This window comes from Lagopus leucura, unplaced genomic scaffold, assembly GCF_019238085.1.
Source record: "Lagopus leucura isolate 7727_CA_CO unplaced genomic scaffold, USGS_WTPT01 Super-Scaffold_100001, whole genome shotgun sequence".
NCBI classification, from domain to species: Eukaryota; Metazoa; Chordata; class Aves; order Galliformes; family Phasianidae; genus Lagopus; species Lagopus leucura.
This window is the reverse complement of record NW_024962262.1, coordinates 67776682-67800002: the sequence shown is the minus strand read 5'-3', so window position 1 is coordinate 67800002 and position 23321 is coordinate 67776682. Positions and strand designations below refer to the sequence as shown.

General features: G+C 35.0%; 1 protein-coding gene across 5 annotated transcripts in view; it reads left to right on the top strand.

Annotated features, from left to right (window-relative positions):
• CASK (calcium/calmodulin dependent serine protein kinase) overlaps positions 1–23321 on the top strand; it is a 196164-nt gene that overhangs the window by 113091 nt on the left and 59752 nt on the right. For 4 of the 5 annotated variants that reach the window (XM_042866613.1, XM_042866616.1, XM_042866615.1 and 1 more), the window contains exons 7-10: positions 9355–9530; positions 11120–11242; positions 12971–13054; positions 17284–17383. In XM_042866613.1, coding sequence (XP_042722547.1) covers positions 9355–9530; positions 11120–11242; positions 12971–13054; positions 17284–17383 — 483 coding nt within the window. Of the gene's footprint in view, positions 1–4835; positions 4931–9354; positions 9531–11119; positions 11243–12970; positions 13055–17283; positions 17384–23321 lie in introns of those variants that run through there. The other variant, XM_042866617.1, reaches the window with a different exon arrangement.

The window sequence follows — 23321 nt, the reverse complement described above, 5'->3', positions numbered from 1 at the left end:
AGACACCAATATCTTGATAATGTATATTTTTTGACTGTGTGTTTTGTTTTCTGTGAATTTTATTTCCTCTAGCTACCTTCCATATTGTTCCAGACAATAGGGTTATGCTCTAATCAGCCTGCACAGATGAAGACCCAATCAGTTTTCTGGTGTTTTCATTGCCAGAGTAGGAGACTACAGCAAAAGATTTTATTAACTTTGGGTGGGTTTTTTTTCTTCAAAAGGGAGTAACTTCCTTTCAGTATGTCTCAGTGTCTTCTTCAAAAACTCACATTTTCTTATCTAAATATTTAAAATATCTTTGTCAATTCAGCTTTCATATGATTTTTTTTTTAAATAAAGAGCAAATCCAGTTTAAGCATTCCAACATCTTCCACACTCTTCCAATAATTACCAGTACCAGGATAGTTCTTACTACCTGCAGTCCTAGATGTCTTTTTCTAAGAAAATACATTTAGAGGCTGTTGGTTTTTTTTTCCTAAATGAGCTAATTTCTTTCTTTGTTTTTCCTATTTCTCAAATGATACTTCAACCATTGCTTTTTTTCAGTGATAGCTCCTACCATTTTGTTTACGATTCCCTCATTTTTCTTCTTCGTTCTCACTGAGCAACTTTTTCATTTTTTTTTTAGTCTCAGCTACTCTTTTGGAGCTAATCAGCTACATCAAACTTACTTTCAGACTCCTAGCTGTCTTAACAGAAACCTGAAATTCAGTTTAGAAAAATGTCCTGAATTTTGCTCGGAATTCATCAAGTCCTTTCCTTCCTTTTCCGCAACCCCATTCATCATTCATGTACTCAGTTGTCTTATAGTTGTCAGTGCTGGCCTGGTCCTTCCTTTCCCATGTAAATGTTTTCATTCCTTTATAGTTCAGCTTGCTGTACTTACAGAAGCTTTTTTTTTTTTTTTTTCCCCTTAAGCCTCATCAGTATAATATTTCTCTGTGTGCTTATCTTTTATGCCTGATTTGTCTGAATCTCTTCCTTATCAGTCTGCCTTCATATTATTTTTCCCTCTCTCTCAACTGTCATTTCAGTTCGTAGTCTTTTCACTAGTACTTGTTATCTTCACCTTCAAATTCATCTAACTTTCAGGGCTACCTAGAGAATTTGCACTTCATTTATATCCATATAATATTTTAATTCTACTACATGTTTCAAGTTTTCTCCTTAACAGACTGCTTATCTCTTTCTTCTGATCTTCCATTCCAGTCTTTGGACTTCAAACTACATCTGGCAGTTCTTTTCCTTTTCAGAGTACCAGACACTTTCCTATACAGCACTTGCAAGATTTTATTTTTGCAACTGCACAGTAATGTCCTATATGTATTATGGAAAGATTAATGGTACTGCCTTTATGAGGCTATAGGTTTCTTGTAACAAATTGTTTATCAGTGTAATAGTTTAGGTTACTGTTATGCCCTACATACAAATTCTGTTTTGTAGTAAGTATAATAAAAAATTAGATGCTACTCATTTGTTCATTTTCTCCTGAATGAAGTAGAAACCTTCCTCATAGAAAGTCTTGTAAAAAGTGTAATAACCAATCTATTTATGTTCACGTTCTTTTTCTAATTTTTAGTTTAAAAATAAAATTGCTTCTCCTTAACATATTCAATTATTTCCCCTCCAGCATGGCAATTCCCACATTCACTGGTTATTTTCAGCCCTATCACATCAAAAAATAAATTCTTACTTAAACAAAAGCTGTTATGAGATTAAACTTCCCATACTGTCCTTAAAAACCACAATACTCCTAAGCTGTTTTGGTTTTCATTGTACTGTAAAACTTTTACAGTACTGTCTTATACATGCTGGAAATGCAATGTTTGCTTACCTTTCTGTATCCAATATGTATTACTACAGTATCTTAGAAGGATATATTCTATAAATTCCTACATAGATGATCCTGATCAAGACACAATAAGATAGATTTCCTTTAAAAAAAGCACATCTGCTTGAATGTAGTATGGCTGTAGTAAAGTTCAACTTCCCTTACTCTTGCATACTAAACCCAGCCACTCTACAAAGCTCTTGTATTTCAGTGGTGGTCACTGTTTGTTTGCTAGTATTTTTGCCTAAAAAAGGAGCTGCTGTATCTAAAATATTCAGAGGTTACCATTGCTTTAATTTTTTTGTTTCTTACTTTCATGCATTTGCATTTGTGCCTTTTTTTTTACTTACCTTTTTATATTGATGCACCTGTGCCTGATGAGGTTGTGTGTAGCCAGGACAACACACAATAAGACGGAATTTGCTCCCTTGGTTTCTGCCAGGCATACCTTCTAGGGTCAGCTTTTGCTTTATTTATGAGTGTGGAATTTTTTGAACTTAACCAAACACAGCTTCTTCCAGTATACATAAATCTTGGGAAAAAAAAAAATAAGAAAAACAAACATTTGAGGATTTTTCTAATAAAGTAAGTTCTGGGAATTGAAAGTAGACTAGTCTCTATCTTTTAACCTATGTGAAAGATAAAGTTGTGCTGTTTAGAAGTATAATTACTGTGTTCTTTCAAGCAGAGGGTTGTTTTACAGAAGTCTAAATTTGTCTCCCAGTAACAAGATAAGACATCATATAGATGTCATTAATTAAAATATCTAGAATAGATTTTAGGAACATTATAATTAAACCACTAACAATCCAGTGCAGTTTATTTTTAAGAGAGCTTAATTATTACTAAGCGTGAAAAAATTGATGTAGCTGGAACTCAGTTTCCATAAGACCAAAAGGAAAAATACTTTACTGTTCTACTGTGTATTGCCATAAGCTGCAGTGCAATGAACAGAAACTGTCATCTTCTGAGCTATAGGAAATTGTTTTCATGAATTATCAGTTTCTGAAGGCTACTTTTTCTTGAAGTTCTTATGATCAGCTGTAGAAAAATTTGCTGAAGTTTATTCATTTGAAGCATTCAAGTAGATACTTAAAGATGGAAGTCTGCTGTATACACAGTAGTTAAAGATATGTAAGTGTAAATGTAAGATTTGTAAGGAATTTGTAAGTGAAACTCTTCTAAGTAACAGGTTGTTGACATTAAGCAGTCCATGTTTTCATAGCTATCATGCAGTTGTAGTATTGGAACCTGAGAGGTCAGTGTTTTAATAGAGCAATCTCATATTATAATTTCTGCCTTGGACATTTTTTCTTTCAGAATATGACATAAATTATCACAATATTTTCTTAAGTAGATGTGATGATGTCCAACTTAGCAGATATTATCTTAGTCTCAGATTTATTAGCTAGTATATGGTATGAAAGTCTAAAGAAACTTCAGTGGTGCCCATGCCATCTGAACATCAGTGTATCTGTATTGTCTAGGTAATGGGCCATTGGCACAGGTTGTCCAGTGAGGCTGTGGAATTTCATGTATGGAAATCTCCAAAAGCCACCTGGATGGGGTTATGAGCAACCTGCTGTGGGTGTCCCTGCTTGATTAGGGGTTGGAGCAGATGGACACAAAGGGCTCTTCCAGCCAGTGAATAAAAAGCTCTTGAATCCACAAGTGCTATTTCCTTCACTTAGCACAAAATAACTGTATATGGACCTAAATGGCGTGAGGTTCTGTGCTAGCTGTTAAGTCTTCTTTAGCAATGAATAGTTGACCTATTTTACTTTTTCTCTTAGCAGCAAAATGTCACTGCTGATCCAGTCCAGTATTTATTTTTGATTACTATTAGTTAGCCCTCCTAAATTTCTTCAGAATTCTTAATTCTTAAGTTCAATTAATAACTTTAAAATTTATTAATAGAAGTACAGCATACAAATACCAAGTGTTCTTGGTTCTCTGTAAGCTGGCCTTCTACTCCAAAAGTTACTACTAAAATGACAAAGGAAGGCATTACTGTAAATTCCCCTGCAAATAAGACCATGGAATTTTGGGAAATAATGTGAAGAAAGTAGTGTGAAATAATTTTCTCGGTGATTTTCTGAATACCAGTTTAAAATTATATTTTTATTTTTTTTTTTTCATCATCAGTGTCTGAGTTATGCAGCAAATCTTTTTGCTAAGGACAAGTATATGTTTCTAAACTGAGGTCGTATACTAGCATTCTTTCGCTCAAATTAAAGTGTTTCATTCCTCTGCAAAGCAAGAGCACTATTTCACTATTTTTCTATTTTTAATGAAAGCTATTCATTCTCTTCAAAGCTTTGCCTCTGATAGAATTTGTTTTATTTAAAAGCTACAATTGAAGTTTACTGTCTCAGAAATTCCTCTTCACATCTGGGTTGATTTGAGAGAACTTAGAGGAGGCTAATGTGTTTAAAAGTCAGCTTAGATTTACTTCCTTCATGATAGTTTTATGCCTGCAAAGGCCAGTGAATCAGTTATTATAATTCTTCTGGATATCATGTGATCTTTGCTCGTTCATTTTCCCAATACTAATGTCGGGTGCCCAATTATCTGATAATACATCTTTTAAAATACATTTTCTTCTGACAGTCTTCTGTGCTGAGGCTGAATTGCCTTGTTTTTTAATTTTCCCCATCTTTTCCATGCACCTGCTTTAAACATCTCTATTGTCTGGAGTAATGTGGAAAGGAATTAAAAGTAATAAAGTATGATCTATCTAATGTTGTGTGTGATTCTTCGATTCCTTCCACATTATTCTGGACATCCCAGCCTTTTAGAAACTTCTTAATTTAAGAACATATTCTTATTACACTATTGTGAGAGGTCAGATGGTGATGTTTATTAGTACCTCACATTTTTTTCCTAAAAATTATTTGTTCCAGTTGTTTCCTTATACATCGTTCAGATACTACTGCTGTTGAAAGACTCTTCTTCTGATATCTTGGTCATCAATCCCCTGCCTTAGGGATGACAAAATCTGATTGGGTCTCTCTATATGCTCTTCTTCTTGTGGAAAGCATAACCCTATTGTCTGGAATAATATGGAAAGAGTCATAGAAACTAAAATTATCAAAGGTAAGTCAAAATTTATCTTTAGTGCTTGTGAATGATATCAGATTGACAACATCTGAAGACTGAAGCTCTTTATCCACAGGAAAAAAAAAAAAAAATCAACTGAATTAGCAGTTTTACAAATTTCCACAATGCCAATATGCCTCAAAACTGGTAGATTAAAAAAAACTGGTGTGCAGAAGTAAGATATGTAATGGCTGTGCCTGTTCAGGCAGTAAGCAAATAAGCCTTATGCAAATAAACTTCTTTTTCATGGGGAGTTGTTAGAATATATTCATGGGTTTTCTTATGTCTAGAATAAAGGAAAGTATATTTAAATAAAGAGAAAATGACATTGCTTACTGTTCTGTCTCACTTTATTTCCAAAAAGATGGAAAGCTGCTGCAAAAACACACACACAAAAAAAGCACAATTTTCTAAAATCTTACACAGACTTTCTACTTGGTAACTATCAGCACAAGTAGTATTTGTTTTAAAGAGTATTTAGGAGCCATGATTTTTGCAAACATTGTTGTCTCTAAATTTTGTTTATCCTGTTACTGTCCTGTAGTTGCAAAACAAGATCATATCTATTTGAGTTCATACGTGCACTCGAATTTGCTGAGCAAAGTGTGCTAATATTTGCCCAGATACATTTCTAAAATAACCTCAAAATCACCATTTCCTCTTCTGATGAAACCAGCAGTAAATTGTCGTGAGGATGGCAGCTGCCCCAGAAATGACCTTAGCTTTTTTAATAGTTTCTAAAATATCTTCTCACATATATTTTTTCATTTTACAAGAGAATACTGTGATTTAGTAGTACTGATTTTTCAGTATTCTTTTAAGTAGCATCATTTTAAATCTGGTTACAGCAAAGTCTGTTGGGTTCTTACAAAGATGTGTAAGATGTTGCTTGTTACTTTACTAGTCTGATGATTCTGCTTAACATCAAGCTGTGCATTAAAATTAATTTGTATGATATACTGGTTTTGCACCAGGGAAGCAAAGATCCTGTTCTTCTACCTGAGGTCTGAAATTCTTAACTTCCGAGGGAGGAAAAAGTAGATTTAGGATGGTCTCTTATCTCTAACTTCTAAGTTTGTTGGAGTTTGTAAGAGCTGTTGGGTATTAAATAACGTGTAGCTTCACATTCTAGTGGCATACTCTGAATGGGCATCAGATAAAGATCAGAAAAAAAAATAGGAAATTTGGGATACCAAAAGGTTGTAATTTGTCCAATGTCGCATAGAAAATAGAAAATGGATCTCAACAAGCTGTTGCACTTCTCTTGTTTTGTTAGAAAAATATATGGAAAAAATCATAATATGGTGAATAATGAACAGTGCTGACAGTGGATGGGAACAGCATAAAAATGCTTGCATGTTATGTTTTGTCTGCAGTTTTTATATGTGTAAATTTGCGAGCTGTTTGCTTCTTGTTGGTATTCAGTAGTTCAGTAAGTACTTTTGTATTTCTTAGCACTGTAGTCAGGAAGAGAAGTAAAGGAGAAAGGAAGTTTATCCGCTGTCAAGACACCACTTTCAAACTTTAGGGAAGATGATTAATGCTCAATTTGAAATAAGTATCCTGCTCTGCATATATTTATGAGTACATTTGAATAATGAAGGATTTTTCTTGCTAATGATTTTCTGCAAAGTAATTTTAACTTGAAACATTTTACTAAGGAGAAAAGGAAGCCAAAAACATGCACTTTTGATAGTGTCTTGACAGTTTAAATTACTTATTTTATGCAGCCCATGATTAATTCAGGGAAAATGATGCTTAATATTTGAGAACGGAAAATGAACAGATGAAAAGGAGCAGGCTGTTTCTTTGATTCACATTAAGAGATTCAACTTATTTTTCCCCATTTCATCAGCATTCTGTGCATCAAAAATAGCATAACCCAGCATGGTGGGTTGGCCTCAGCTAAGGGCCAATTTCCCTTAGGTCCATCATTTCTGCCTCTCTTTCCTCTGCTCACTTTTCCCCATCTCAAGCGTGGGAGCTTCCTATAGGCTGCAGTCTTCCCAAATAAGCTTGCTACTGTGTGGGTCCTCCTTGGTTTTCTGTTCCACTGTGATCTTTTCCACAGGCTGAAAAGGAGACTTTACCACAACACCTGGAGAACATCCTCCCCTTCTCCTTCTCTGACCTTGGTGGCTGCAGGGCTGTTTCGCACATGTTTTCCCTTATTCATTACACTGTTGTGCAGCATATCTTCTTGAATGTGCTTTTCCAGAGGCTCTGCCAACTTGGCTTGGCTTCAGCCAGCAGATTCTCCATTTGGAGCTGGCTGCAGGCAGCCACATCCAGCATGGGGGCAACTCTGCTGCTTCTCTCATAAGCCATTCCTGCCATCCTCTGCTGCTAGAGCCTCACACCAGCACCCAGTAATGTATTATATTGCTCACGTAGCATGTGTTCCTGCAAAATAAGCAGCATGGGAGAAAATGTAGGGCCAGTAGTTGTTTGCCAAGGACACATTTCCTCAGAACAAGTCGTTCTGTTGTTAGGCCTTCTGTCAGTAGGCCTGTTGTACAAATGCCATCAGACAGACAGAAACATTGGCTATGTATTCAGGTTCACTTCTCTGATAGTACGCAGTCATTTTTTTATATGTGTTCATCCCTGCAACTGGTACTTCCTTGTAACAGAAAAGTGGTCCCGTTCTGAGATTGCATACGCGTTAAATCAACTTAGATATCGCTTAGAATTTAGGCTTATTTTATTGGCTACTTGATCCAGACAGCTCTATCTCTGAAGATTAGATCTCTAGCTCTGAAGATTAATGCCTCTTTCAAATAGGTTTGTTTGTCCTTGTGGTATTTTTCTGTTTTGTTTTGAATAATCACTTTTGACTTCCTAGATTCACGACAGCTGTATATACATATATATTTTTTTTTCTCATTAATTAAAAAAAAAGGATTTTAACAACAGCTTTATTACCACTAGTGTTTGCTTTTTTGCACTGTGTAAGACTGGTTACACCTGCTCCACAATTGCAGATGGATATTTCTGAACCCAAATGCCAGGAAGTTTACTACTGAAATAAACAAGACTTGGGTAAGCCAGGCTGCCTTGCGGTCTTGCATGATGCCTTTGATATACAAAATTTTCAGACTGTGGTATGCATACCACTAACATCACATGAGTATCTGCTATATGCAGATAATTTCTTTCAACAAGCTGCTATTGCTTTCTTTGTACATAAGTTACCTCATATAGAGGTTGAAATTCTGATACATCAATGATGGAATATTAGGGAAAAGACTTAGGAAACTCTTCTAGCTAGATAATTATAGGCTCATGGAAAGAAAGAATATAGAGTTCTCAGCATATTTAAGCATCTTAAGCATACTGTTTTTCCTTTTCATTCCCTTCCCTGTCCCCAAGTATCCAAAAGAGAGAGACTTTGGATCATCCAGGCAGATAATTTTTCTCCTTCATTAGTGAACTTCAAGAATTGTCTTTGAAGTTTATCAGTTAGGCTAGTACATTGTGTATTACTAGTAAGAATTTTTTTGTTGTTGTTTCATTTCTGTTAGTACATGGTCAAACCACTGTTGTCCAAAGACTGTCTTGTTCATCAGCATCAGTGATGACCTAATCATTCAAAATGTAATGCCTGCACCTTTGCAAATATTTTGCTGTGAAAACAGACTTTTCAGAATGGGAAATACTTACGAGGAGAGATAAAATGTTTATTGTTTTTCTTTGTTTTAATGTGTAATATAACAGTTGAATGATGTCATTCTAATCAGTTTATCCACTCAAAAGATTAGTTGGTATTAAATATGTATTTTTTTTCTATGGGTGTACATTCAAAATCAAAAATCAGAAGTGGCTTGGTACTTTTACTGTGTGGCAATCATTGAAAGCACTTGTTGGAACACATTAGCATTATCTTTTTATCTATAGGAAGATCCTGTCTGCTGCAAATAAATTAACAGCATCTTTCATTCATGTTGAAAATGTCAGTAGACTGGCTAAAGTCTGGGCAGATTAGCACTGCTAAAGAAAGTATGGCCTTGCCTGGTGGAGGCAGCTTTTCCAAATAAGCTGTGTAGGTTAGAATTATTCATTTTCTGTAGATGTGCCCTCTGGATAAGTAATTCCTGTTTCCAAGATTGTCCAATAGAAATTTTTACATTTATATGCCATGTTCCACTGGAGACTTTTAGTGCTTTTATATAGATGTCGTTTCACGTTTTCTGAGATAGGATAGACTATTATTCAATTTGTAAATTAGTAAACCAGGTGAAAGAGAACTTAGCAATGAATCTCACTGGGTAAATTCAGTAAATACTTAAGGAAAAAAGAATAAAATGTTGACCTCTGAAAAAAACTTAATAAAACTGTTCTAGTTTAATGTTATTTATTTCCATGTTTGGCACATATTGCTTTCACTCTGCTTTTGTTTTGTTTTTTTTTTTTCCCTTTAGGACGTGTAGGAACACCTCATTTTATGGCCCCAGAAGTGGTGAAAAGGGAACCATATGGGAAGCCTGTAGATGTTTGGGGTTGTGGTGTCATCCTTTTTATCCTGCTAAGTGGTTGTTTACCTTTTTATGGAACCAAGGAAAGATTGTTTGAAGGCATTATTAAAGGAAAATACAAGGTAAATGACAGTATGTCTGAATCCTTCTCCAGTGAGATGAATTCTGCTTATAAAATTTGGGAAGTTGATTTTTGTGTTTAACCTGGCTAAATTTTGAAGCTTGTAAAAAGCTGCCTGTTTTACACAGGGGGAGATGGTTCTCCCTCTTCATTCTGTCTTGTTTGTACTGTTTTCTATCACTGGTAGGAATTAGAATACAGGAATATTTACGCATAGAAAATAGTAAGTGAGTGTAACAGTTTGCTCTTAGTTGTACCTTGAACTCAGTAGCACTACATAAAAGTTTAGTTGCGAAGTACAATATAGTATATGGTACCTTCCTTTAACAGATCACTTACATTTTTAGCAAAATCAAAGAACTACTGTAAAGGCTGACGATCATATTGCTTTGATTTAAAACGAGATGAATGTTACTATGAACACATAGTCATTTTTCTTTTTAGTTCAGAATGTAATAAAGTGAAACTGACTATTCAAAATGAGCCACTTGCAGCTGAAAGCATATTGGCGTATATGCAAAAAAAAAAGCATGCTTCACAATGTAGTCATCTTAGAGCCATTATGGAGAAAATATTAAAACTTCAACTTCACTGTTTTTGCTGCTTTGTATACAATTGTGCAGTTCTGCTCTGCTTTGCACGAAAGGTCATACATAATCCGTGCATTAGCAGAGAAGGAATGGAAATTCCTAAGGCTGCCTGACAATCTGTAATGGGTTGCAGGAAGTTGTGGGTTTTTTTAGTAGTCTGCTAAAATGTGACAACTGTGGCACTGCACTTGGTCTAGAGCACAATCTTCATGCTTTAAATGTTTTATGCCTAGAGATTTCTTAGTGGTACTAGTTTTTGAATTTCATAGACATGCAGACATTCCAGTTTTACTCTGTGAAAGATTTCTTTATGTATCTGTCAAACAGCTAAAACTTTTTGGAAACTTACAAGTGTTTTTTTTTTCTTTATTAAAAAAAAGTCTTGGCTGGAACATTGTGTCTTCTCAGTTCCTTTCCTCTTCCTGTTTCCACATTTATATGCCTGTTCAGTGAAAACAGTGCAAGGATTTCAAAACCGGCTTGCTACAAATTTGCAGTTATCTTCATTTCATTAGAGCTGAGAAAAGAAATTACAAATGACAATTATAAACGTGCATTTCACGGGCAGATAATGATTCAGAGTGCTCCAACTTAAAGCAGTATCTTTTTGTTGCAGTCTGTTTTTAAATAAAGTTGGCTTCTTTAAATGAGTAGAATAAATTATTGAAAAAGGCTGGTTATTACGTTGAAATTTTGTTTCATAAAACAGCAATGTATAAATAAAACTCTTTATAAATTAAAGAAATAGCTTAAAGATAGGATCCTTTAGCACAGAAAGAATTTTCCTACTTTAGTATGGTTTTGTTGGGTTTCCATCTTGTCATGTCATAAATAGTTGGACACAAGCCTCACAGTATGAATATATCTTCTAAATTTTCCTTCACATTGTTTCATAATACCAACCACTGTTAAATATCTATTATCTACTTTACACAAATAAGCAATTCTGTTCTAAATTCTGATGACTAATTTAATTTCTTTTTTTCTTGCTTGTAATCAGATGAATCCTCGGCAGTGGAGCCATATTTCTGAAAGTGCCAAAGATCTGGTACGCCGCATGCTTATGCTGGATCCAGCAGAAAGGATAACAGTATATGAAGCACTGAATCATCCCTGGTTGAAGGTAGTAAAACCAATTGTTTACGTATCAGTTCCTTCTTAAAGGGATAAAAAGATTTGTTTGTTTAAACTTTTCGAGGTAGACGTGACATTGTATAAGATAGAAGATTTAAATTCTTTGTGAGATTAGAGCCTGAGTTTTTTGTAATGTCTAACCTTGAACCCTTGTTTAGCCAGAAGAGCAAATTTACTTAGGCATCATGGACAGCATAAGAGCATACATAGTAGGACTAGATGAAGCTTGAAGAAAGTAATTGTATGTCTTTCTGTGGCTCTCGAAGTCCAGAGGAGTGATTTCTGATCTCTTTATAGGTCCATTCCATCTAAATCTCTTCCCTATTATGCAACAAGTAGCTATGCAGTGTAATACACTACTTAACTGCTTAATTTCTTAATTAGATTCCTGAAATGTCCCACTGAGTAAAAAAAGTAGTGGTAGGTTGCTGAAATCTGCTGTAACTATATAAAATTACATGGCTTCTGGTAATCAAATTATTTTTCAGTGGTGGCAGAATTTACAACGCAATTTGAGCCAGAGCACTGTGTTTTCTTTGGTAGAACCTGATTAATTCATTATTTATCTTTTTTATCCTCCATTTTTTCTCTGTAGTGTGGGCCCAAGATAAATGTAATAGAGCATTCATTTCAAAAAGCTGGGATTCTGGTGTAACACAAGTAACACTCCTTTAATTGAGTCTGTAATAAACATAGGTGATCTGTGTTTTCCTGCATTTTGACTTTTTCTCATATGAACTTACCTACGTTTAGATGCCAAAGCAAATGTTTTGTGCAAATGGGCAGATTCTGCTTATATTACAATTTTTGTGTCTGTGGTCTTGTTGCTGATCTTGCCATTAACTGTTGAAAGACAGGAGTAAAAATTTAGTTTGAGACAGTCTTATTTCCAGGCTTAGGCTAGCATTCTGTGAGTCCATTCTCTTTTACTTTTGCCTAAGATAAATTGCCTTCCCTGTTGACTCAGAATTTTCTTCTAGCCCTTTCTATAGACAGAGCCAAATACAGCATGAAACAGAGCCATCTGACACCATATAGAGATTGAATTACTTCTGCCATTGATTTCACTCTGATTCAGGAGATCCGTATGATAAACATTTGCATTAAATTAACAACTGTATGTGGCTTCTGTGATGTTTTGGGGAAAGAGAGTACTCAGGTGCTACAAGTTCTCACCCCACGGTATACCATTTACTTGTAAATTTTTTATCTGCATCTACAGTGGAGAATTCAGTGGAGTGTAAGTTAGCACCTGGTGTCACCAGCCATTGAGCTGTCACTTTCTGTTCTGTTATGCAGAAACCCCAACTCACAAGCTGTCTTCAGGTATCAGGAACCCTTTAAAAAAGTGTCTGCACATGTTGCTTCACTGGCATTGTACTACCAGGAAGCAGAGCTTCTTCATAGTTCAGCTTCAAAGTTCAGTGCTAGCCACAAACCAACTTACAGCATAAGAGTAAAGCAGAAGTCTAGACTCTTACTGCAAAGTGAGAAACAAAATCACAAAACAAAAGTATCCCTGGCCCCAAGTTAAGGATTATTTCAAAATTCTTTGATACCTGTCAGTTTTTTGAAGTTATTTTTACCTTAGATTGCCTTGAGTCCTTATTCTCCTTATGATACTTAGTAGCTGATACATTTTTTGCCTAGTTTCTTAATGTTGAGGTAATATTAAGAACTTATATTTAATCTTTGTTTTCTTTTGCTGTGTTTTAAGGAGAGAGATCGCTATGCATACAAGATTCATCTTCCAGAGACAGTAGAACAATTGAGAAAATTCAATGCAAGACGAAAACTAAAGGTAAAGTGAATGTCGTATTAACATAGTTACATAATTTGAATTTTAAGTAGTGTTAGTAATTTTAAAAGCACTGAGAGAAATCTATGCTCTGAGGTCAGCAAAAGTACAGAAGTGAAACTGATATTCACAATCGCCTATCACAGAGATGTCTTGTTAAAGGTGTTCATCCCTTCTATCTTTGTTCAGAGTTTTCAAACTGAACTCCAGCACAAATTGTCTGGTGTCAACCAAGTTGTGTATGAGGTCTTCCTTTTACATTGATATGGTAATTCAATATAATATGAATTACTACGAGGGAGAGAATTGTAACAGTGGCTTGTGGTATTGCTGTTAAGTTTATGGTAAAAGGAATATAATAATGTTCACTACTTTTCTTTGAGGAGAGCAAAAATGTCTTCTTCTGTTCTATACACAAGATTATGTCTCATCCAAAAAGAAAAGAATGTTAACATTTTATAGCCCAAAACAATATGATTTCCTGTCAAAACAGTAACTATTCCTATCTTAGGAAGCTTAACAGAAATGTTTTTAAATCCACTGAAATTCTGATATACCTTTAACAGGAGCATACAATACCACATTTTGTGAGTTGTTTTTAAATTTGTAATAAATGCAGAATCAGATGTATAGAGTAGGTGCTTTGCATTAATTTAACCTAGCTACAAAGCAATTAATGATTAAGGTGACATAGTTGCTGTGGTTTCTGATAGATAGCACTTTGTCTTAGGTGGTTTGTGTGTCCACATAATGCTTTAATTAGAATGTTAGCTCCATTACATTTTAGAATATGACCAGTTTCCTTATTCCAGGCACAGGCTCAGATCTTTTACAGATGTCTTTTTTGGGGAGCCACTATTTTTAGTCTCTAGAGAGCCTTGAAAGCACTACTTGTATTCTACCATTTTCTCCAATCCACCACTGTTCTGCAGAGTGTTTTCTGAAATTGCTATTTAGTTTGCATACTGCCACACCTGTAAGACATTAAAAATTGAGTGTTTAAGCTCTAGTTTTCTTAAATATGTAAATATACTTTGGAGCAGATGACCATTTCTCTAGCTTTTTAACTTCCCATCTAACTACTCATTTTTGCTGTCCAAGATTAGATGTAGATACATCATGGATGTCAAATAATGCTGAAGTGTCTGATTATGACAGTTTCTCAAATAGCAATGTATTGCTTGGCTTCAAAGAGTAAATTTTTATACTTGCCAATCCATCCAATCTAGGAAAGACAAAGATGATAAAGTTTTTTCTCTGTTGGAAGAGGATGTTTTTCCTTGACAACTGAATCTTTTAGAAATTTCAGACAGAATTTCAGAAATTTTCTCCCATTTGTATGGGCACAACATGTATCCAGGGTTTCCTTGCTCGAGTTTCCATCCCACGTCCTGTCACCCTTACTTTTTACTGTAGCCTCTGTGTGACATTTTTTATCTCTATCAAATTAGATAGGATTAATTGATATAGATTATATAGATAGATATATAGATATTATATAGATAGATATAATATATAGATATGATAGAGTAATTGATTATCTATTTTTAATGTTATGTATTTGATTCTGGAATATGTTGATCTGTAGGAAAAAAAATATTTTTTTACTTTTTTCCTAAGTAGTGTCACTGTTTTTTTTTTTATAAGCTTGTGTCCTTCTTTTACCATTTTTGTACCAAATGTTCTGCTTCAGAGGTGAACACAAAATTAAAAAAATTTTTAGTGACAGCTGATGCAAATTGCATAGGTCACTCCAAAAGTAATGCCTCCTGTTTATTTCCATGGAAACTACAACAGATACAAGAAGTGCAGTAACTGTTTGATAAATTCTCAGCTACACAACACTGATTACCAACATAGTCATCACCATTAACTGCATTTTTGCCAACAATGAACAAGAACGTGCATGCCATGCTTATAAAAATCTGCACCAACAGAAGTGACACCCTGTTTCACTGGTGCTCTGAGGATGTCATTGCTAGGAAAACATTGCCCATTTGGTCTATCTTTAATCGGCCTGAACAGGAAGTCAGAAAGTGCCAAATCTGGACTACATGATGGGTGTGGTTTTACAGTCTGGCCACGATGAACAATGTGCTCCACAGTGTTCAAACTGGTATGCAGCCTGGCATTATCATGTTGCTTCTTCTCTGGCCTGACTCTGGAAACTCAAGCCTTCAGCTTAGTGTCATGATGTAGCAGAGTTGATGTTTTGTCCAGATTCCAAGAAATCCGGAAGTATTACCTCTTTCCTATCCCATAAGACAATGCACATCACTTTACCTGCTGAAAACTACATCTTCATCTTATTCTTCAATGGGAAATTTGCATGTTGCCCTTCCATGGACGGCTGTTTTTACTCTGGCACATAGCAGTGACATCACGTCATCACTGGAAATGATGCTATCCAGGAAACAGTCATCCTCTGCCTTGAATTGGGTCAATGCATCCTGACAAACTTGCACACAGTGTTTTTCTGTTCCTGTGTCAGCATTCATGGGACCCACCTGCTGCAAACTGCGATATTTCAGTGTTGCCACCATCATTTCCAATACACTGAAGCTGATATTCAGCTCCGTACACAGTTCCCTGCTTGTAATCCACTCATTTGCACAGATGAGCTGATCAAGACTCTCTTCATCCTGTGATGAGACTGCTGTGCATGGCCACGTGGAATGTAACCTGTCTTCCACATCACTGTCACCACTGCTGAAACACACCACCCACTGTCTCACTGTGCCCACAACCACTGTTTGGTCTCCATAATAAATGTTCAGCAAGTATCAATGAATGTCTGTGGATATCATTTTTTCAGCATGGAGGAATTCAGTGACACACCTTTGCTTCATTCTCATTTCCATGTCAGACACCATTGTGTCAGACTGCCCCTCTGCTGCTATCTGCCGCATGGCAACAAAATGGAGTGGAATATTGGCAGGAAAGTTCAACATCTACTGCCATACCATGATCATCCACCTCTGGCATTATGGGCCAACTTAATAAAACTGGAGACATTACTTTTGGGGCAGCCCTCATAGACATTAATAACAGAATTGAATATTAGCTCCATATAGTTGAATTACTTGCTGTCTTAATATTTGGAGCTGAAACTGTAAAACATGTCAAGATTATCTGTAAGCAGGCAGAGTTGTAACTTTTCTGGGCATTAAAGGTTTCTGTGTTGTTCATGACTTTTCTCTAATTGTTGGGCATATTTAAAATTTCTACAGTAAGTGCAGTTAATTTAGTGCATTTAATGGAAACCTGCACAGTACCTGTTGTTTCTAACAAAAATGTTCTGCCAATCACAGTGCTCAACGATACGTTCTAAAAAGATTTTTCCATGGCTGCAACCCCATGAATAGCAATGATAAATAAACTTGGAAGAATGTTATTATTTCAAAAGGTTTAATTATAAAAGTTGTCTATTTGGGGGAAGAAAATCCTGTATTTCTTTGCTTACTGAAAGTAAGTTTTATACCTCAGACTATCCTGAATTGTGTTTTGTGTAGATTCTCTAGGATTTCTGGAGATTTTAAGGACTTTTGCTGAATTCTTTTCTGTTTTCCATAGTTTACAGGGTTGTCCTTCATTATGTCCTCCCAGCATGATTATGATCCATTACATATTTATAAGGACATGGATCTAAAAAATTTTAAAAAGCAGTGCATGTTATAAACCATGCACTGATTTGCTGCTGATAAATTTGCTGATAAATCTTACCCATTGCATGGACATGTATATATTGTCATGGAACCTGACTCGTTAGATTAAATTTTTAATTATCTCAACTTGCAATTTTGAATTGTGCTGAAGAAACTAGCACGTGATCTAAGCAAAATTATTGTTTTCTTCAAGCTTTTTAGTTGGTTATTTAGCAACACTGCAAACTAGTTTAACTTCAACCTTCCACAATGGAAGACTATTCTTGCTTCTACTGAGAGACTTGGCGCTGAGTTTGGGCTTATCAAAGTGTTTTCCAAAAAAGAACTGTTGTCATGAAATCCCTCATAAAGAATATAGTTACTGATGTCCATAAAAGTAGTGTACAACCAGCTCTTAAATATGGTTACTGATAATAGCAAATCAGATGGATACTATGAAATTTGTGTACTCTTCACCAGGAAGGTCAACACACAAGAAAGCTTGGGAAGTTCAGTGACCAAGCATGTATGGAAATGTTTTATTAAACTACTTTGTGTAATTTAGATTTTGTGGGTATTTTTATTTAGGGGGCAGTACTAGCAGCTGTGTCAAGCCACAAATTCAACTCCTTCTATGGTGACCCCCCTGAAGAATTGCCAGACTTCTCTGAAGATCCTACCTCCTCAGGTATTGTAACAGAAAGTGTATTTACTCCAGTCAATCTGTCCTAATTCTTTACTGACCAGAATACCAAGTGTTGACCAATTTCTTACAATTTCATAAAGTTTGACATTAAGTTTACCCTTAAATGGGAAAACGTGAGTAGTTTTCAGTTATAATCATAGACTTGTAGCATGGCTTAAGTTGGAAAGGACCTTAAAGATCACCTAGTTCCAACTCTCCCGCTGCTGGCAGGGTTTCCATCCACTAGATCATCAGGCTACCCAGGGCCTTGTCCACCAGGCTCTGGCATTATTTTTGACATTATGAGCCTGACCCCCCTGGTCTTCAGTAGCAAAGGGAAGCAGTAAATGTTATGAGCATACAGCTGAGCGTTGGGCAGTACAGTGGTACTGCTTCCACCAGTACTTTTGTCCTTGACTCATACCTGTATATTTTAATCATCTCTCAATCCCTAAATTGGCAACCCTGTCATAAATATGTATCTTAATTTTGCCAAAACATTATGCATAAAGTCTATAATCCCAAAGTAGGGATTTGTCTGTCTGTTCTAAAATTAGGATTTTTAGAATCAACTTAAATGAACTTTTTAAGGAAAATGTAAAGCAATATGACTCTCTTTTATTTTTCTAAACAACTAAATAATAATGGCAGAATATTTAAGTTATAAATGCTTATAACTATAAAGGTTACTTTACCAGTAGGTATTTCAGGAACTTAATTACTTGTGCAAAACTTCTGTGTTACAGTGAATTCTCTTTCCCAGTATTTTCATAAGTGACAAAATTACTGAGCGACGGCAAATGTTATGTAATACTTTTCTGCTTTTTTATTGAAGAATGTCATTTTTAGGAAATACTTCAGCGTTATTAACACATAAATTCAGCAATATTTTTGTTGAAATTCTGAAATTTTCTTTCTTGCAATTTAAATTCGAGTACTTAAGTACAAAGATTTGCTTAGAGCTGCTTACTGATCATAACATTCATCTCAGACTGTGGGTAATTAATGTCTCATCACTTCAGGCAGTGAGCTTTTAAATACTCTGTGAACATGTAGGTAAAGATATATATGTGGTTTTAAAGAGAATAAGTTCATTTGACTTCACCCATAATTTCTTTCAGTGCTTTAATATTGGTTTCCAGCTACTTCCTCCATTTCAATAGAACAACTACCAACATGTTTAGCAGTAGACTAAAAGCTGCAGTTCCTCTTCCCTGTTTCAGTCTCACATCAACAGGACATGTGTTTTCCTCATAGGGTGATGTAATTGCAGATATTGGTGTACAGCAGAGGCACACAGTCTATTTTTTCTGCTCACAGAACGTATGAATCTAGTACATACATACATTCTATAGAATATTTGTGCTCTATCGTTACCTTGTCTTCACCTCTGAAATAACTGAAGCAATAGATTGTATTTCTTAGAAAAGTGTTTTAATTCTTTAAAATACTGTTGATCTCACTGATGGGAGATCACAGTGATCAGGAAACTGTACTTAGTGAGTGCTTTCTGTGATATTTCCCTGACTGCATTAGTTGATAAAATACATAGTATGAAACACTGAGCCTTCCAAGAAGAGTTACTGCAAGTCTGAACTGCTGAAATTGCTAGATATGGAAATCTATGTTGTTTCCTCTTCAGATTTGCAGTAGTGATGTTTTCAAATTTTTTTGGCACATGAAAATAGTAGGGTCTTGTAATCTTTCTAAGCTGAAACAGTTCCTAGAAATTCGATATAGAACTCTCAATTTGTAGTAGAAAATTGGCTGTCTTCAGGTAATTGAAGTTTCCTTCCTAACATCCCATGGTGATATTTCAAATCATGAACTCTAATGAATAGCATTTAATATTTTAAGTGTTGTTGTCTATTTAATCCTCCCATAAAATTCTGTGGAGCATACCATTCAAATTAAATGATTTGTCAGGAATGAGCAAACTCCTACTAAGATAAAGATGCAGAAATGTAAAAGATAAAGATGCAGAAATGTAAATGCTTATTGTTATGCAAATTGTATATCCTATGTTCTTCCAGGCTTATCTAAACACAGAAACAGAAAATTTCCGTTTTGATTTCCATGTTAGGGTAGAGTTGTCCTCCCTCAGAGCACAATGAACATGAGACTGTTGGATGCTTTGAGCCTTTACCACCACAGCCATAGCCTGTGATATTTTGTGTAGCTGCAGAAAATATTCTTACTGGAGAGCTTTTCAGTGAGGATCAACCAATTTCATAAATAAGTAGATGGGTATGGACAGAGATAAATTTCATTTAAAATCAATCAGGTATTTTTCTGCATGAGTCTTCTTCCTTTCTTGGCTATGGGATCTTTTAATAATTCTTGATTCCTGCAGATGTTAATTATTACACGTTTGTTCTGGGTGATCTATTTCCTCTTTCATCAGCAATCATCCTCTGGAGGACTTAATCCTGTTAGCACTCTGTAGGCAGTGTGGCAGAAGTCAATCTTACAGAATTTTGAGAGACTCTAAAGGCTCTAAAAGTGCTTTGAAAAATTAGGCAAATATGTAATAATTAAATAATTATAAATTATTTTTATAATTTAAATTAAAATAATATTTCTGAAGCTCTCTGTTCAGTAACTTCTTTAGTAAAGCCTCTGAACAGCTCAAATGATGAGACAAGCGTATTGCAAATGTATTTTGTTAGAAGTTGAAACATTTGACTGTTGCAGAACATTGTAAAATGCCACTTTCCCAAGTGAGTAACAGTCTTGGATATTTTTAATATGCTAAAATAAATATAAACCAGAAGTAAACAATTAACAATTGTAAACAATTAGTTGTAAAGGCTAAATATGACACACAAAAAAAATTGACCCAGTAGAGGGTATTTAAAGTGGACCATGGACCATGAAACTAATTAAAGAATGGAGAAATTTGCAATCTGTAATCAAAAGTAATCAATTTGCATTCTGCCAATCTTCCCCATCCTTCTCCCTTTCAACCCCTCCCTTCCAGGCCCTCCTATCACTTGATTGCACAATACATAAGGCAGAGAAGACAGAGGTTGTCCTCTCAAATCGTATGATAACTATTTGTTCTGTGATGGAAGAGACCGGATATATAATTTTTAAGTGTTTCTCAGGCTAAAGAATGAGCCTCACCAGTACAAAAACTTGGGATTTTTCTGAATTTTACTTCATCAGTTGCCCATTTTGTGGCAGACCAAGGAAACGCTGTGGAATTGTTTGAAGTTGGGAATTTGAATTTAGGAAGGCCATTTAGTTCACTCTGGAGTCTTAGGTACATTCAGGATGTTAAGGTTTTTGTGCATACAGTAAGCGAAGCCCATCAAATGAAGATTTTTCTTATAACTTTGTTTTTCCCACAACCTTTTTGTAGCCACATTTTCAGATCTACTGAGTCACTGTAGGAATTAACCCGATGGATAGTCTTTGGAAAACTGCATAATTGAATTCTAGATTAAAACAGATCTTGCCTTTTAGTTAAAAAGCTTTTCTCTATAGCACATGCTTTTATTTCTTGGTTTGTGGTATTGGTATTCTGTACGTGACTAACAGTTTCAAAGTAGCTTATGAAGTTCTTGTAAGGCATTTTATACTGCTGCGTTTTAATTTAACCACACATAAAGTAGAGCAGCATATTAGATGCAAGACATACTGACCAAATTCTTAGCTGTGTGGTTAGCTTAGGCAACCAAAGAGTACTGTTGCAGTACTTCTGATCATTTATGCACTCTCTGAGCTCTGCAGTAAATGTGTAATATGAGGAACACAGAAGCAGTGCTTTATTATTGCATAGTAAGCAGGTATTTTAAGTCTGCATTAGTGTTTCTGGCATGTTTCTTCAAATTGCAAGGGAAACATTTTATATGACATTTCTTTATAAATACATTTTGATATTTTATGTTATTGCTTTATGTAAATAGTAAAGTTCATGCCTTTTTTCTTATTAGACTCTTGTCATCAAAAAATAAAAGCCCAGTCGGACAGGCTTTCCCAGTGGAATCAAACAGCAAACATACAGACATGTTGTCAGATCGATTTTAAACATCCATGGAACTAGTTTAATCCACAGATATTTTTGAGGAATTTAGATACTGATTACTGATTTAGATACTGATTTAGATACTGATATTGATACTGATACTGATACTGATACTGATATTGATTTAGATACTGATTTAGATATGAGCAGTGTAAACTCTTAGCTTAAAAACTTAGCTTAAAAACTCTCCGTTTCTCTAGCTTAAACTCTTAGCTTAAAAACTCTCAGTCTCAGCTATATGAGGAAGAAAGATACTATTATGCAAATAATACCACTGATTTTCTAAATATTTGCAAAGCATCTTGTGCAGTGTTTTAAAGTATATGGGAAAAGGTAATAAATTGTATTCACCCTATAATTTACTGTTACTATTGCTCAGCTAGTTGTGCAAGTATGATTGACTATTGGTGTTCAGATCCTAAGTTGGAGTATTTCCAATGCTTCATTATTGACTTTGTTTTTTCAGCTATTTGTCTTTCTTGTGGTGTGTTTAGGTACAAAAATGAAGTATCAATATAGCAAGTCAGCACTGATTAAAATCACTAATAAAGTGTGTATATTTCCAAATGGTTCTTGTAATTAAATCACTGAAACTTTTGTTAAATTATTTCAGTATAACATTGCTAAATTCTAATTAGTAAATATAAGTGTGTTAAGTAATTAATAACAAGTTACACTTCACTGACAGTATGTTATAATAGTTTATCATTTCATTTGCTATGAGCCTCTTACTTTAAAGCATTTTTGTCTGGGAGTTTTTTAAAATCGTGTAACAGTGTCGGAAAAAAATCTGCTATTATAGATGCTTAACATTGAATAATATATGTGCTACTTTTCCAATGCCAAGTGCTTGTTCTCCTCCTATCCCACTCTACAAGTCTCCACTCACGGAAACCGTGTTATTAAAAAAATTAAAAGAGATGGGGGAGGTACTGACAGTTTATTCATACTGTTTTATGGCTAAAGTAGTATGCCAGGCTGCAGCTTTATGAATTGCTTGTTCTGAAATCTTCATGCTGTTTGTTGTTTGTTCAAATGCTGCCTTCCTACTAGGACTTCTAGCAGCAGAAAGTAGGTATCCCTTTGTTTTCCTTTAAAGCATAGCATTCAGCTATAGTGTGTGTCTTTGCATGTTTAAAAATCAGCTTTTTTTTCTCTTCATTTTACTATTTTCAGTTTTAATACTGCCTGCTTGAGAAAAATAGCCTGTATATTGTGCTTAAAACTATATGTAACTTTCAAAATGTAATTAACCTGAAATAGTATCGTTTTCCAGGGAATTCTGAGTGCTGTAGGTTAGAGGCAGTATTAAAATTAACTGGGATTTTTGTCTAATTGTTTTTTAGATTTGCAACGCAATCGAAATAAAAGTTAAATTTTCATTAAATTAATACAAAATGAAGTTGTTTGGTTTTGCATTTTAGTTCCCAAATTAATGTTTTCATGGGTTAACGACATTTTTCTCTTGAACACTGAACATACGCTGTAGCATTAGTTCTATATTATTTTCTTGCTGTACCTTTGCATGAACTTTCTTGATCACTCTGTGTTGACAGTGGTATGTGACATATGCATATGCATTGTATATGTATGCATATACAGCCAATTTAAATAACTATACCATCTGTGACTCCTTAATGAAGAAATATTACAGAGACATAGGGCGGATGTTCTGCTGCAAGTTAGCTGCACACTTTGTGCAGACTGGAAGCACAAGCACTTCTAAACTTGCAGAATGTGCTAGACAGAAGAACAAGTGTGAAATGTTAGACATTGTGATACAAACCACAAACAAGGCACATGTCTATGTTTCCATCTCTGATCAAAGTCAGATTGTTGTTTATTTGATTCTTTTGATCTTAGAGATCGTGGAGCTTGTTCCTTTACTTCCTATTGCCCTCTCTCAGAATC